The 15,964-nt window shown below is 41.9% G+C and overlaps 1 protein-coding gene and 1 pseudogene across 1 annotated transcript; both read right to left on the bottom strand.

Annotated features, from left to right (window-relative positions):
• Window positions 1-621: 621 nt before the first annotated feature.
• LOC144259484 (E3 SUMO-protein ligase KIAA1586 pseudogene) lies at window positions 622-4,010 on the bottom strand (annotated as a pseudogene).
• A 1,237-nt stretch (window positions 4,011-5,247) lies between these two features.
• Window positions 5,248-13,952, bottom strand: LOC144259485 (glioma pathogenesis-related protein 1-like). The gene is made up of 6 exons (XM_077807727.1): window positions 13,640-13,952; window positions 12,481-12,726; window positions 11,723-11,835; window positions 7,192-7,274; window positions 5,654-5,680; window positions 5,248-5,557 (listed from the first exon to the last, which is right to left on the bottom strand). Exons 1-6 carry the CDS (start codon window positions 13,817-13,819, stop codon window positions 5,334-5,336), a joined length of 873 nt encoding a protein of 290 aa, XP_077663853.1. The 5' UTR covers window positions 13,820-13,952; the 3' UTR covers window positions 5,248-5,333.
• Between the last annotated feature and the right edge of the window lie 2,012 nt (window positions 13,953-15,964).

Genomic DNA, 15,964 nt, shown 5'->3' on the forward strand with positions numbered 1-15,964 from the left:
AGGGTACAGGTGTGGGGACCTGCATGAAAACCCCCTAAGCTTATTTTTACCAGCTTAGGTTAAAACTTCCCCAAGCTACAAACTATTTTACCTTTTGCCCTTGGACTTTATTGCTGTCACCACCAAGCGTCTAACCAATATATAACCAGGAAAGAGCCCGCTTGGAAACGTCTTTCCCCCCCAAAAAAATCCTCCCAAACCCTACACCCCCTTTCCTGGGGAAGGCTTGATAAAAATCCTCACCAATTTGCATAGGTGAACACAGACCCAAACCCTTGGATCTTAAGAACAATTAAAAAAGCAATCAGGTTCTTAAAAGAAGAATTTTAATTGAAGAAAAAGTAAAAGAATCACCTCTGTAAAATCAGGATGGTAAATACCTTACAGGGTAATCAGATTCAAAACGTAGAGAATCCCTCTAGGCAAAACCTTACATTACAAAAAGACAGAAAAACAGGAATATACATTCCATTCAGCACAGCTTATTTTATCAGCCATTTAAACAAAACAGAATCTAATGCATATCTAGCTAGATTACTTATTAAGTTCTAAGACTCCATTCCTGTTCTGTTCCTGGCAAAAGCCTCACACAGACAGAGAAGTTTGTTTCTCCCCCCCCAGCTTTGAAAGTATCTTATCTCCTCATTGGTCATTTTGGTCAGGTGCCAGCGAGGTTATCCTAGCTTCTTAACCCTTTACAAGTGAAAGGGTTTTTCCTCTGGCCAGGAGGGATTTTAAAGGTGTTTACCATTCCCTTTATATTTATGACAGAAGGTAGGAGGGGAGTTCCCATGATTCTATAACCTATCCCAGGTTGAAGCCAAGGAAACATTGAGTGGAGTCCTTGGAGTTACAGTTAAGGGAATATGGGTCATACGGAGTATTCTGTAATTATATTTGTAAGTCCTCAAACTACTTGTCCTCCTGGAATTGGACTGAGACCTAACAAATTAATTCCTCCTTAGTCATTTGGTTGGTAAAAACTTCCAATCTCAGTCACTTGCTCTGGATGTGAAGCAGAAATGCTCTGTATTCTATTTCCCCAAAGTCACTCAGCCCTCAGAAAGTGTGCGTGTAATGTCTAGTGATGAGGATACAATAGGAGAACAGATGATCATGTAGGACATGACACACAGCCTGCTGTTGCTGGAATGGGGCTCCTTGCTGCTATCAAGTACACAGGCAGCTGACTCCATCATTGCTCTGCCAATGCTTCAATACACCAACTTTTATATATATATACGTGTGACAAAGTTCCTCCTCTGCCTCAGTGGGTCCTGTGCTTACTGGCAGATTTGTTTGCCTCAGAGATTCACAGCAGCTCTCAGTTTAGCCACTCTTGCTAGTGGCTCAAACCTGCCATCCACTCAGCTAACCTCATCACTGGCCAGCATGGGGGAAACAGAGGTCAATCCCCATGGTCTCTGTGTCCTACCTAGTGGGTCAGGGACAGGGCAGATCCCTTTCCAATTTAGACCTTCCCTTCTGGTGTTTCTCACAGACCAGGTCAACTCCTCCTGTGTCTAATCAGGGGTTGAGGGGGAAAAACGAAAAAGCTCTTTCTGCTTCTGCAGAACTAATTGCAATTGTGTTCATAATTTGCTTTGCTTTCCTTATTTCCGGATCAGGAAGATGTTTTGATTGAATGTTATTCTCTACATAGTCACGAAAATCATTTAAATCGACTACAAATTTTATGAATTTGTTTAATTCATGCACTTTTTCTTCTCCTGATTTCCAAGGTAACCTGACTTCTTCAGTATTCCATGAAGTGGGATCCATAACATTGAATAATTCAACTATTTTAGGTGTATTACTAGAATGACCTAAATTATCTTCTTTATATTTAATGTGATTTTCGTTTAATAATCTTGCCTTCATTTTTTCAATAATACACTCTATTACTTTGTCTCGTGGCAGTGATTTAAACCTTACATTATCTTCAAACTCTATGCATTTAAAAGCATCACTTTCTATCATTTCATTAATTTTATTTTCATGTATACCAAAACTATCTTTTAATTGTATGAAAAAAATCAATCGTTCATTCGATTAGCTTATCTGCCTTTGTTAAACTCAATTGTCTCACTTGCAGTGCATTTGATAATCAAGTTAATCCAAAATGTCAATCATTAATGCCAAGTCTTTTAAAAATTCTTTGTTTTTCAATCTTTTTTCCATGCCAGAAAATTTCTTATTTTTGGAAAAATAGATATAAAGAGCTAGATAAGCTCTCCAGACAGCTTTGACAGCTCTAAGGCTACAAGAAGCCCATTGTGGACCAAAACCACGGTCTATTTTGATTATTTCAATATATAGTTCTTCAGAAACTTGTTTAAGTTCAAACTGACTTTTATTTGACTGATGAAAAATTGCATAAATCTTGTCCAAAAAAACCTTGAAATGGCTTAATTCATTGATATCATTTATAGCATCATCTAAAGCCAGTTGTAGCCGATGATTCAAACAATGCCAAATTATAATGTTTGGAAAATCTTGAATGAGTCTTGTAGCAATTCCAGATTTATGTCCAAACATGGTGCTCGCGCCATCAGAACAAAATCCAATTAAATTTTTCTTTAAATATTCTGTGTCAAATCCTGTATTGGTTAATGTATTTCTCAAAGCATTGTAAATATTTTCTGCTTTTGTTGATTCTAATTCCACTAAATTGAGAAAAATTGTTGGTAAAGAATCTTGTATTTCACATTTTATAAGAATTACAAGCACAGTTTTACTTGAAATTGTAGAAGCTTCATCAATAATAATGCAAATCTTTGAATTGTTTTCAATGATTTTACTAAAAATTTGTTTTCTTATTAATTCAGCAATATGCTCTACGATTCTGATGGCCGAAAATCGAGAATGTAGCCCGTTCCCTAAATCGGTTTCATTCTTAATTTGTAGCTCTACTTCATCCTCCATATCTGACATTGGTCGGTTTCTTTTTACTAAGCTGCAAACTATGTTGAAAATTTTGCTGGTTATTGCAATATTTTTTTCAGTAACTTTATCAATCACTCTAGTGAGAGGTTCTATTTTTAGATTCATTTAAAATATTTATAACTCTCAAATGAGAGCTTGATTTGAAATGTTCCTTCATTTTTTTTCTTAATGAAGCTTGCTGAACTTTTTTATCAGTTCCAGAGGCTTTAATAGTACACTTTTGCCATTCCAAAGAAATGTGTCAAGATTTTCCTCCAAGGACCCCCAAATGTGACATATTTGCGCAGTGGGAACAGCCAAGTTTTTTGCTTTCAATTATCAAGCCATTATATTTCTTTAAAAAATATTGTGCCTGCTTGGAAGTCCAACAATCAGGTACTACATTTTCACAATCATGTAAATCCTCTTCCATTGCGGACACATTTTCAGATGATTCAACATTTAAGATATTTTCATCACCAAAATTATTGTCATTGGCATTTTCAGTATTTAAATCATTATTTTCACTACTCGAACTACTGACAAATGATTTTGTCATTTTAGTGGAAAACCAGTCACTAATGCTTTTCTGGCGATTCCTTATAAAGGATAAATAATATTGAATAGAAAACTTTAGTCTTCAAATAACAGTCCAGTTAGTATTACACACCGAAATATCACACACAATTTACTAGAAACAAACAGACCGACTACAACTCACTGGTCGTGTTGAATTGTATAGAAAACAGTTGAGCAAGTGTACGAACAAGGCAAGTGTAACCCCTGTTAATAAAATAATAAACGAGACATTTGTCTTGCATCAGGATGAACTTAGATGCGACCGAGTCGCAGCCTGCGACATTACATGCACACGCGCATAGCAACATAAATCTTGAACTATCTGTTGTAGAAACGGCTCTTTAACTGCTAGAATTCCGCATCCCTTTGCATTTGAAGTTTATTTTGTACACCATATTACAAGTCTTCATTAATTTAAGGTTTCCCGTGCCAGTTATAAATTTTACATTTACCTGAGCCCCCCACGGAACCCCAGAATGACAGCGGGCTAAGCGGGGCCGGCGGCCATTACCCCATCTGACAAGGGGCCGGCGGCCGGGACCTGGCTGGCAGCAGCTGGCGGCCGGAACCCCAGACTCTGTTCGCCACCCAGCTCAGCCCACCGCCAGACTAGAGTTCTGGCCCCTGGCCCCTTGCCAGCTGGGGTCCCAGCCAGGCAGCAGGCTGAGAGGGGCCAATGGCTGGGACCCCAGCTAGCAAGGGGTCAGGGGTCAGAACTCCAGTCCGGTGGCAGGCTGAGCAGGGTGGCGGACAGAATCCCAGACCAGCAGCGGCTCACCCGCTGCCGGTCTGGGGTTCCGGCTGCCGGCTCCTGCCAGCCGGGGTCCTGGCCGCCGGCCCCGCTCAGTTCTGTTCACCCAGGCAAGCAGCGGGTTGAGTGGGCCAATGGCTGGGACCCCAGCTGGCAAGGTGCCAGCAGCTGGAACCCCAGACCATCAGTGGGCTGAGCGGGGTGGCGGACAGAACCCTAGACCGGCAGCGGCTCACCCGCGGCCGCTCTGGGGTTCCATCCGCGGGCTCCTGCCAGCCGGGGTCCCAGCCGCGGGCCCTGCTCAGTTCCATTCACCCAGGCAGGCAGCGGGCTGAGTGGGGCCAGTGGAACCCAGCTGGCAGCAGCGTGCCAGTAAAAATCAGCTCGCCTGCCGCCTTTGGCAGGTGTGCCACAGGTTACCAACCCCTGCCCTATTATTTTCTACACCATTTTATAAGATTAAGATTATACGTTTTAAGATCATTTTATAACATTTGATTTCCTAACAATTTTTAACATCCGGTTCTAAAACTGCTTCAAAATTTGGCAAGCGGTTCCCAGGAACCGGTGCGAACCAGCTGCAGCTCACCACTGGCAATGACCCTCCTTTAACTGCGGAACCCTTTAGGGAAGGTATCTGGGGTGATTCTCATGATGTGTTTATGGGAGATCATTACTTGACAATGGTGATGGTTAGGAGAAGGCAGTTATAGTGAAATATCTAAAGCTGTCACCTTCTGGCCTTATGTTCTAAGGTGCTTCGTAGGGAAAAGAATGGACAACAAAGAGGTACACCTGGTGTGCAGAGAGGTACAAAATGTCTGGTTTTGATTGAATAGTTAACATACCTTCCTCCTCCTTCTCCTTGTCCCAAACAATCATGAGCAGCCCAGGAAAACTGGCATCCGATGAAGTGAGTTATAGCTCACGAAAGCTTATGCTCAAATAAATTTTTTAGTCTCTAAGGTGCCACAAGTACTCCTTTTCTTTTTGTGAATACAGACTAAACATGGCTGCTACTCTGAAACCTGGCTGGTACTAATGCTTATGTACATTGATAATAGGAGGCAAATGGAGATTACTCATATATAAATATCTGGGGATACTGCCATTGTACTACTAAGACAGCACCAAAAGTCAGTAACACAAACAGTAGCCTTACTATTAAAACAGTAATACAGTATTGGTCACATGAGGAGCGTGGAGGGTTGGGGCGTGGAGCACCAGAGGGGTTGGGGCGTGGGGCACCAGAGGGTTTGGGGCGTGGAGGGGTGTCCCAGTCTGGATACCAACTGGAATAACCTAGAAAACAAAAAGGAGATAATGTATTTATCAAGCCATGTGACATGTAGAAGACTGTAAGTAATTCAGGTAACAATATACAATTGTGATACGTACTTTTCAATTTCTCACGCTCTGGATTTTCTGGTGAGAGATGAGAGAGAAATGTAATTATGGCTATCGTTCAGCTGTATTTATTAATGAAAAATGGATAGCCCATTGGTGCTGATGATATTCCGAATAATGGTCGGTCTAGGATTTGTTTTCTCCCTGCCTGGACAGCAGCTAATACTTAAGGATCCCCCTTAATTTTATGTTTCAGAGTAACAGCCGTGTTAGTCTGTATTCGCAAAAAGAAAAGGAGTACTTGTGGCACTTAGAGACACCGTATGCATCTGATGAAGTGAGCTGTAGCTCACAAAAGCTCATGCTCAAATAAATTGGTTAGTCTCTAAGGTGCCACAAGTACTCCTTTTCTTAATTTTATAAGAGTGTTAAAGTACTAAGATCAACAACTGCAGATTTTTACAGAGGCTTGTTGAGTTGGAATTTGGTCATCACCCACTTTCAGCCAAAGTGGCAGAGACTTGAGCCAGATCACTCAGCAAATCATATAAAGCAACCCATGATGTGAAAGGCACAAGAGAAGAGCCGGAAGTGGCAAACACCATTTAGATGACTAACTCACTGACTGCACTCACACCCCAGGTAGATTTCCAAATGTCCTACAAAAATGACCCGTGTCAAGAATTTGACCCATGTCAACAAAACTGTATCCCTAGCTGAGGGGTATCTAAAAGTTTGGCTCTGACTGTGAACTGATAATAAAAAATGGTGGAAGATGCAGTAAATAAAATTGGTATCACTGAGATGAGGGAAACCACAAATATAAAAGGTGGGATTTATTGTTTTTAAAATGTGATAGATTTACATAACTTTAAAAAGTGCAATAAGCACAGTCATTTGTGCTGAAACACAATTTTCATTAACGGCTGAATCCTGCAAGTGAATCTGCCTGGGCGTACCCCATGGAAGTCAGTCATACGCAGGTGGACATATTTGCAGGATCTAGCCTTAAACGTTTGAAAATTCTTTTTAACTCCCTCTGTGAAATGTTTCTGGTAATCCCTTGATGTATCAGTCTGTGATATCAGATGCCATGGACTGCAAAACATGCCAGCAGGATTTCACAGCCAGGAAACAAAAAATCTAAAGGTTTGGGTATTTGTGCGGTTGGAGCACCCCTGAGCCTGGTTAGTGGGGATATTCAGTCTAAAAATAGATATTTTAATTTTACGTATTGGAGTTTGTCCTTTAAGCGCTTCTGCACCTACTGAAAATATCCCTGATGTTAAAGATGGTTCCTGACTTCACTGGGATGTTACATAGCAGTAAGGGTCTGTGTTGCAGACCCTTTTGCAGGATTAGGCTTTATTGCTATTTTTCAGAAATCACAGAGGTTCTTCATTGTTGGTTTTCTGTTCCATGTCAATTCTGAATTCAGATATAAAAATTCTAGGAAAATACTCCAGCTGATGGAATAATGTCAATAACTCATTTAACCTGGTACAGCTTGAATACCTGCCACATTTCCCCTCCCAATTATGCGACTTTGCTTTCCATAGAACGCCCTTAGCAGATTCCCTTGCACTTACCACAGAGCTTGTCCACACACTTTTCACCATTGCAGTCACTACATGCTGCTCCTGTTTTATAAGGCTGTATTGGATAATTCCCACTGCAAAGCAGAAAAATGTTTTGTTTAATCCTTTGGGGGAAGAATTTAAATACATCATGTGATTTGAACTGTTACAATCACATAAGATTATTAAAAACAAAACAAACAAACAAAAAAACCCTTGACCCAGAAATATGTAGCTTTTAAAAATAAAAATCAATTGTTTTAGAAATTTCTTTTGGTCCAGACTATGAATCTCTCACTCACATTGGGGAGCAGATACTCACATGACTCATCCTATTTAAATGAATGGGACTTCCTGGAGAGCAATGTGCTATTCAGGGTCTGGGAATCTGGCTCAGCATTACTGAAACCTGTTTTATTTAAAGAATTTATACCACAGTTGTGGAAGACAGTAACTTGAGGGTATTTCTTTAATGGAAATTATCTTTTTTTTTTGAGTTTGAATTTACAGTAGCTGCAAAGTTTGAGTGGGCTGTAGCAGGATTGCAGTGCTAGCCTGGTGGAGAACTGCTTCCTTTCCCCCAATTTTGGCTGGTTTTGGGTTACGATTCAATTTTGTAATGAATGCAGGGGCAATGAAACATGTTATCCTTATTGTATGAGTAAAGGGCATCAGCATTGTACTTCACATGCCTGATTGACTGGGTCACCTTACACTGAACCTCACTTGCTAAGAAATGGGTAAGGATGTCAAATCCCAGTGAAAATGAGAGGCACAATGACAGGTGTTCTCAGCTGATGATGTGCACTCTACCCAAAGGGTCTTATACACTATTTGGCCCTCCCCTCCCCTCCCCTCTCCAGTGTTTAAAGACAAAAATGACCAGACTCAATTGAAAGTCCTTGTTATTGGGGTTACAATGGCTGACATCATTGATGGGCTGGTCTAGTAGCTTAGTCTTGTATCTGGTGTGGGAACAGTGTTCAGGTGAAAGGCAACTGAGGCAGTGTTATACCAATAAAATAAAAACCAGCAGGATCTTATTAAAGGGAAAAAGGCAAAATACCACATTTATTGTGAATACAGAAAGAATCATAGTAAGCAGTTAGTTATAGTTATAACATTGCATTCAATCTCATATTTATTCACACACACACACACACACACACACAGGTTCTGCAAGGTTGTTATCATAGTTACCAGCCTTAGAGTTGCTCATGCCAAGCCACTGGCCAGGTGGCCTGGACATGAGGAGGGAGCAGGGCCTTGTCAGATGCTCATCTGATGCTCCTGGAAGTTGGTTTGCAGAATCAGACCCCCAAAGTTCTCACCAGCAGGAGAGTGAATTTGTGTGGGGGGGTGGAGGGTGAGAAAACCTGGATTTGTGCTGGAAATGGCCTAACCTGATGATTACTTTAGATAAGCTATTACCAGCAGGATAGTGGGGTGGGGGGAGGTATTGTTTCATATTCTCTGTGTATATATAAAGTCTGCTGCAGTTTCCACGGTATGCATCTGATGAAGTGAGCTGTAGCTCACGAAAGCTCATGCTCAAATAAATTGGTTAGTCTCTAAGGTGCCACAAGTACTCCTTTTCTTTTCACTTTTTAGAGTCTATTTTTATAGGAATTTCTTCCTATGCCAGTCTATGGGAATTGCTTCATCATGCTGTTGCTGAATCAATCAGCAGATAGCACATTCCTGACGGCTCCAAGATGTTATCTTGTTCTTTGGTTCTCCCATTCTTGAGGCTGTTGGGTGGATTCCAGTCTGCCCTCCGGGGGTCCTCTGGTTATTTCCACTTGACGCCTTCTCCAGCCGATGGACACTGGATTCTTAGGCTGGTACCTCCCTGATCATTCAGTTATTATCCACACCAAGCATCCATCCACATACATCCTCTATCTCTATTTTAATCACAATTGTTAATACAACAAAAGGGCGGGGAATCTCTGGGTGCTGTTTCTGTTGTTAGAGTATTGCTTTGAGTCTCTCTCTCTGTGAATTGCTTTGAGAACAGACTCTGTCTTAGAGTGTACTAACACAATTAGCAGCTTGCAGGTTTCACACATAGAGGGAGAGAAACAGTACCAAAACCCAAGAGACCTCTTAATTAGTAATACCCTGGAATTTAAACTCTGGGGAATCAAACTCATTTGTGATTTTAATACAGAACTTCTTTAATATGATCCAACAACAGCAGCTGAGAGGTTCCCCGCTACCTAGTGAAATCACTAAGGGTGGGGTTGGCCCTCAGAATGCAGCATCACAGAAGTGGCACTGAGACGCAAACGAGCAGCAAGCAGCGGCAGAGGTGAGTAGTGGTGGAGAGAACAGTGGTGGCAGCCGCAGAGTGCACCAGCAGAGATGACCGCATTGGCAGAGGTGGTAGCAGCAGGCTCCCTTTTCAGGGGTGGGATATGTGAACCCATGTGAAAGCACCTCTGAATTCTGGGTCCTTTAAGGACCCCCGCCTATGAATGGGATGAGATTAAAAACTGAGTGATTTTAAGATGGTAAGAATATTTAGTCCGTTTAAAACTCTGGTTTTTTGCTTGTCTGTTTTTATCAACACGTAGTTAATATCAATGTCTAAAATAGCTGAGAGAAAGGAGAACTGTGTTGAAGACTCAATGCTCCCTCTCATTCATAGGTATGAGAGAGCTTCCAATACACAGCTGAGATCGCCAACAAATATTCCAGCAAAATCAAAGAAGCACAAATGTGACATTCCTGAGATTTGAGTTGAAGCAGAAGCTGCTCTTCCCACACCTTTTCAATTAAACATACAAAACTCTGTCACTTTGTTACATTATCAAGACGCTAAAAGAGGCACAAACCCCATTTTAAAAAAATCCCTTGCAGGTTACCTTTAAGCTACTAACTTTTTTGCATTAAAAATGCTATTTGTGAAGGGCCCCCTTTTGTACACATTTTCGCATGTTGACACCAATGAGACTTACATAGTTGTGCAGAACTTGGTAAACTGGAACTACATTAGGCACGTGTTACAGAAATAGAGAGCTAGTATGGAGGAAATAAGAAGTCTCCCAGGAAGGGAGCTTTTGTTGGCTGTTAGTAGATTTTTAAGGTTTCAGAGTAACAGCCATGTTAGTCTGTATTCGCAAAAAGAAAAGGAGTACTTGTGGCACCTTAGAGACTAACCAATTTCGTAAAAGAATAAATGGACACAAATCAGATGTCAAGAATTATAACATTCATAAACCAGTCAGAGAACACTTCAATCTCTCTGGTCACACGATTACAGACATGAAAGTTGCTATATTACAACAAAAAACTTCAAATCCAGACTCCAGCGAGAAACTGTTGAATTGGAATTCATTTGCAAATTGGATACAATTAACTTAGGCTTGAATAGAGACTGGGAGTGGCTAAGTCATTATGCAAGGTAACCTATTTCCCCTTGTTTTTTCCTACTCCCCCCCCCCCCCCAGACGTTCTTGTTAAACCCTGGATTTGTGCTGGAAATGGCCCGCCTTGATTATCATACACATTGTAAGGAGAGTGATCATTTTAGATAAGCTATTACCAGCAGGAGGGTGGGGTGTGGCGAGGTATTTTTTCATGCTTTTTGTGTATATAAAAAGATCTTTTACACTTTCCACAGTATGCATCTGATGAAGTGAGCTGTAGCTCACGAAAGCTTATGCTCAAATAAATTGGTTAGTCTCTAAGGTGCCACAAGTCCTCCTTTTCTTTTTGCTGATTTTTAAGGAGCTTTAAGCACTGTATCTGTTTTGGTGTACTAGTAATGGGTGAACCTAAAATGGTTTTGTGGGGAAGTAACTTTTTTTTTTATTGGTTCTTTAGTGGTTTTAACCAGAAGTACAATAGAATAGTCAGAGTGAAGCAACGACAAAAAACCATTATTACTGGGTTGCTAGCCAACACGTACTAAAGTGAGGGGCAGTATCTAACTCTTGCTTTCCTGTAATAAAGACCCAATAAATAAATAATCAAACTGGAAATACAGAATAGCCACAGAACTTACTGTGCCTCTGTTTTGCTTGAGGACCTAGTTAAATAAAAGATATCCCTCCTGCGTGGATTCATTTCATGCCCGGCATAGGTGTGATTGGGTGGTATGTTTTTATTAGAAAATAGTCATGCTTACCCCTTGTCAGAAAAGCTATAACACTGGCTGGTTTGCAATTTGCCAAGTTGTACTAAAATGAATGCACTGTTTGACCCTAGGCTTCCTCACGGAGAGGGACACAGTGAAGCTTTAGTTGGCAATTTGGTTTATTTCCTCCCCCTCCCCCCGGGAAGGTGCAGTTTTTATGCCTTCTGCATCTGCATAACCTCTAATCAGTTTTTTTGGAAGGGCTATTCTGCAGACTGTGAGCAGGGAAGGAGATGATGGGCATATCCTTTCATGCCTCCATAGCAAAGGTCCAAGGCAACTGTTCCTCAGGTCAAAGAAACCTGGATGCAGCTCTCTGGCTGGACCACTCCAAACATCAGCCAGAGTGGAATTGATCACCTGCTCTAGGATCTTTTAAAATAACATCAACTGACTTACGCTGGTCCATAGTTGCAAACAAAATGTGCTCCATTGGTGAGTCCTTTGAAACCTGTAACGCTAGGACAGAACTGAACTGCACAGCCAACTTTGTAACTTGTAGCCCAAACAACCTAAAAGGAAAACCAAAATATATTAAACTTTTCCAGGACTACCCAGAGACTGCTGCAGTTATGATATCAAACAAGAAACAACCAGATGAGGGGGCATGTTTTGTAACAGCAACTACAGAAGCGTTAGTTCCAGCCTAGGGAGCCGTTTAGATGAACAGTTCTTGTATTTACTATTTGGTTTGTGATTGTGTAATATTGGAATATTTCTTAGACTCAAATCATCCCCCTCCTGCAGAGAAATCCCCCAGGGCTTGTGAGGATAGGGGAGAAAAATCTAAATATCCTCTCACTGAGTTCTCCCTAGACCAGAGCATGCCTCCTTCCCGCTCTATGTCAGGTTCAATGCCAGAACCAGTCATCTCACGGATCTCTCCGAGAGAGGCACAGGAATATCTGCATGGAGGTGCTGTGTCTCCACACCAAAACCAAGGCCAGTGGGTCTCTTGCTGCACAGCACCCTCCTGCCTCTGTCCCTTTTTCTTTTTTAGCACAAAGTTCTCCTAACCCACACTTTGTAAATCACAATTTTGTAAGTGATTTAGGCTACAATTTATAACACATAGAAGGCAAAATGTGTGTGTGTGTCTTTTTCTCTTCAAAGACCACAGCTCATTTGAAATTAAGATGGAGAAACAAAAGAATCACCTGAGTGTAATGGCCACATATTCTTGTACAATGGCGGGTCTCAAAAGTGTAGGCTGTGACTTCATTATACCAGGTGCTGATAGCTGCACTCACAGAGAAAAGAGAGAGAGAGCCAGTCCAGATGTTTTCTCCAACTGGAGTAAAGTTAGGGTGCACTTTTCCATGTACTTTAAGGTAGACATTATGATCAAAGTGGCATCGCTTTGCCCATGCTTTGGCACTCTTAGCTAAAGCAGAGTCCCAGGACTGCAGAATGAAAAAGACATGAAAATTACTTAAAATGCAACGACTTGCACAAACTCAAACCTCTTTAGATGAAACTTTTCTCTTAATCCTTCCTGCCTCCCAGGCCTCCAAACTTGGACTCTTCTCTGCTTGTTTCCCTGCCCCACATCCAGTCTTTCCTAAAATCCTGTCACTTGTTCCCTTTCACTACAAAATCCACTCTTTCCTGTCTGTCCCTCATATCTTGAAAGACATTTAATGTGCACTCACCTCTGATGTGCTGTCAAGCTATGACAATCTGAATGGGAGAAATTCTAAGTGTCTTATTGAAACACGCTGTAAAATCTGCCCTCTATAACTGAACTCATTTAAGGAAGCTTTTAAACAGTGAGAGCTCAGTCATGAGCTCAGCTGTGCACCTGCACAGGGAGTAGGGGGCATAAGAAGCCCCTTTACTTTTCTAAGCTACCCACTCATCAGACTGTGTGTATGGCTCTGACAGGACAGTAGCTGCTGTCACCAGGGGGAGGAGTGGCTGGGCAGGAGCAAGAAGTGGAAAGAGCCTTAATTTTGACACCCAAGCCAGGACAGCAGGGCAAGTAAACTGTGCCAGTATTACAAGGGCACTCAAAGTCTATCTGGTCTCTGTCTTTCTCCTGAAGCAGCACAGCAATGCACTGCCCTCCTGACTCAGGCAGGACTACAGATTGACAATCCAGTCTTAAATGAAGGACTCTCCTTCCAAATGAAGAAGACTGAAGAAGTCGGTACCCAGCTGTAATCATTAATTGCCTTTTTTGTTTTTACTATAAACTACTAACAACTGGAGTAGCTCAAATATTCACAGAACTGGTGAGAAAAGTACAAGGCAAATGTGTTAATTCAACAGCACAATCCAATTTCCATTACAAATAGATGGTGAAGGTCTCCTTACCATGTGAAGCATGTTACTGGCTGGTGGATTCACCTTGGACCGAAAATTGTTATGAGCATTCACGCACTCCTTAATAAACTGTGTATCTTCTATATCAGGCAAAGTATTTGGCTCATAAGAATAACAGGAACTTAAAAGGTTTAGTAATAGCAGAACACCAAGGAATAATCTGACTTTCATGATTCTCAACTGTTTTTGATTTCTCTCAAAACTTTGTAAGAAGAATCTCTTAGGTGGCTATGGTGCTGTTTGCTTCCCACATAGCACTCTGGGGGTGCGGTTTCAAACTGGGTTCTGTCTTCCACTCTTGTCAGTTTCCTAAGAAGAAGTCATGCTGATTCGTGCCCGTGTGATAACAGGAAATGAATTGCTTCAGCAGCTTCAACATAAAAGTAAGGAAACTGGTTTGTCACTTTAATGTTGCTTAATTTAAAAAAAAAAAAATCAAATTGCCCTCTGTGGAAGATGCCTTCTTACCTTTTTGAGACCACAGTTCAATCCCCTCCTACAAGACCTCATGTCACATTATCCTTCTTTACAAATGAGGAAACGTGGATGGGATTTCTAGGTCAGCTAATCTTTGGAAATCAAGGAGGCCCTACCTCTCCTCCAGGAGATTTGTGTTGCCCCACTCTGATTTACAGAAGAATCCCATGGGAAGTGCTGGATTTCATGACCTGAACCTCAGAATTTGGTGTAGCTTGTCAGCTTGGGGGTAGTGCTTAACCAATAAGGCTGTTAGCAGAATTAGCTAATGTTTATGGAGGCCTTGAAAACAAAATGATATAATGGTCCTCATTACTGTAGTATCTACACACCTCACAGTCTTTAATGTATTTATCCTTACTACACCTCTGTGAGGTAGAACAGTATTATTACCACATTGTAAAGGGGTGGGGGGACTGAGACACAGAGAGACTAAGTGGCTTGCTTAAGGTTACACACATCTGTGGCACTCAAATTTTGCCAGCCCTAGACTAGCACCCTAACCACTTCACTCTCCTTCCTCTCTAAACTAAATATAATTTACACTAAAAATGTCCTTGATTATGAGACTGGATTATGTCTTTTTAAAAAACAACAACATAAAATATGTGTTTAACTCTTTTAGAAGTTTTCCAAGAAGAAAATAACTTTTTCTATCACTTCATAGCTTTAAAGCATTGTACAACTGAACTATTTAGTTGTTAAAGGAGCCTCATAATTCTTTAGATTATTGTTGAGCTTTATCATTGTTTGGATGCCTAGATGAAAGCAAAAATGTGCTCACCACAACTATATGTTGTGGGGCCTTCCTTTGTCCGGCTGGCTGGAAGAAAAGGGGTTGTTACTCCATATGAGCATGCTCTGAAATAGGAGATAGAAGGGAATGCTTTCCTGGATGGGGCAAGAAAGAATTTAGCCAGGCTGGGGGGAGGAGGACACTACCCTTCCAGGTAACTGGAGGAGGGGCACATATTTACACCAGTCAGTTCTGGAGAAGCCCCCTCTCACTGTGATTGGGAGGGCATAATATTGTGCATTTGGCCCACAGGTTCACTGCAAGGCCTCAGCACTGAGGCAGCACAGAGGCTATGCTGACTTTATTCCCCAGAAATGGTATGGTTGGCTACCACGTGTATAATGGTCTGGTTGGAGCAGCACCCCATTCTGAACTGTCAGGGAGCCCCAACATGGCCACAGGTCTCCTGGGAGGGGAAGAACTCTCTATCTCCAGTGCAAACAATATTTACAAACTCATGAATGACAGGAGAGGTCCTAGAAGACTCTCTCTTCTCCTTCCCAAAGGCTTTGGCTGCAGGCCGCTTTTGGGGGCTACACAGCTCCTCCCACAACACCTGCCTGGGACCTTTCCCTCAATGATGGGCTGTTCAGCACCTTCTTCCTCTCATAACAACCGTCTCTTTCTACCCTCCCCCTTCCACACTTCAGATGCTCCTCAAAGTCACGCCATCACAAACTCAGCCAAGGCCCCTTTGGCTTTAGAAGCTCCTCTTGAGGGCTGCAGCTTCTCAGGCCTGCAGCTCCTTCCTTTCAACGTGCAGTGGCCGGACATGCAAAACACAGCTATTTCCAGGATGGAATATGTTGCTTCCGGACATTGGCGCCCAGGAAGAATTCCTGTAACTCTTTTTCTGATTGATTTACCTGCTTGACTTTCCTTTACCAAGCAGAAACTAGGAACCAACTTCTGTCTGTCTTTGCAAATGGACGCGATCAGGCTGAGCCACTAGGTGCGTGTCAGGAGATCCCCCACCAAAAAGCAAGGCCGTGACTTGAATTTGAGCCGAGGTTGCTGCGGCCACAGCACAGAGTACTAACAGC

The sequence above is a fragment of the Eretmochelys imbricata genome, chromosome 1, assembly GCF_965152235.1.
Source record: "Eretmochelys imbricata isolate rEreImb1 chromosome 1, rEreImb1.hap1, whole genome shotgun sequence".
NCBI lineage: Eukaryota > Metazoa > Chordata > Testudines > Cheloniidae > Eretmochelys > Eretmochelys imbricata.

What these genes read in the sequence shown, in the direction of transcription:
- LOC144259485 (XM_077807727.1), bottom strand. Translation starts at nt 13,819, where the DNA reads ATGAAAGTCAGATTATTCCTTGGTGTTCTGCTATTACTAAACCTTTTA. An exon ending in GTTTGCAACTATGGACCAGC is followed by an intron (nt 7,275 to 11,722) that starts GTAAGTCAGTTG and finishes TCTGCTTTGCAG; the next exon opens with TGGGAATTATCCAATACAGC. An exon ending in AGAGCGTGAGAAATTGAAAA is followed by an intron (nt 5,558 to 5,653) that starts GTACGTATCACA and finishes TTTGTTTTCTAG; the next exon opens with GTTATTCCAGTTGGTATCCA.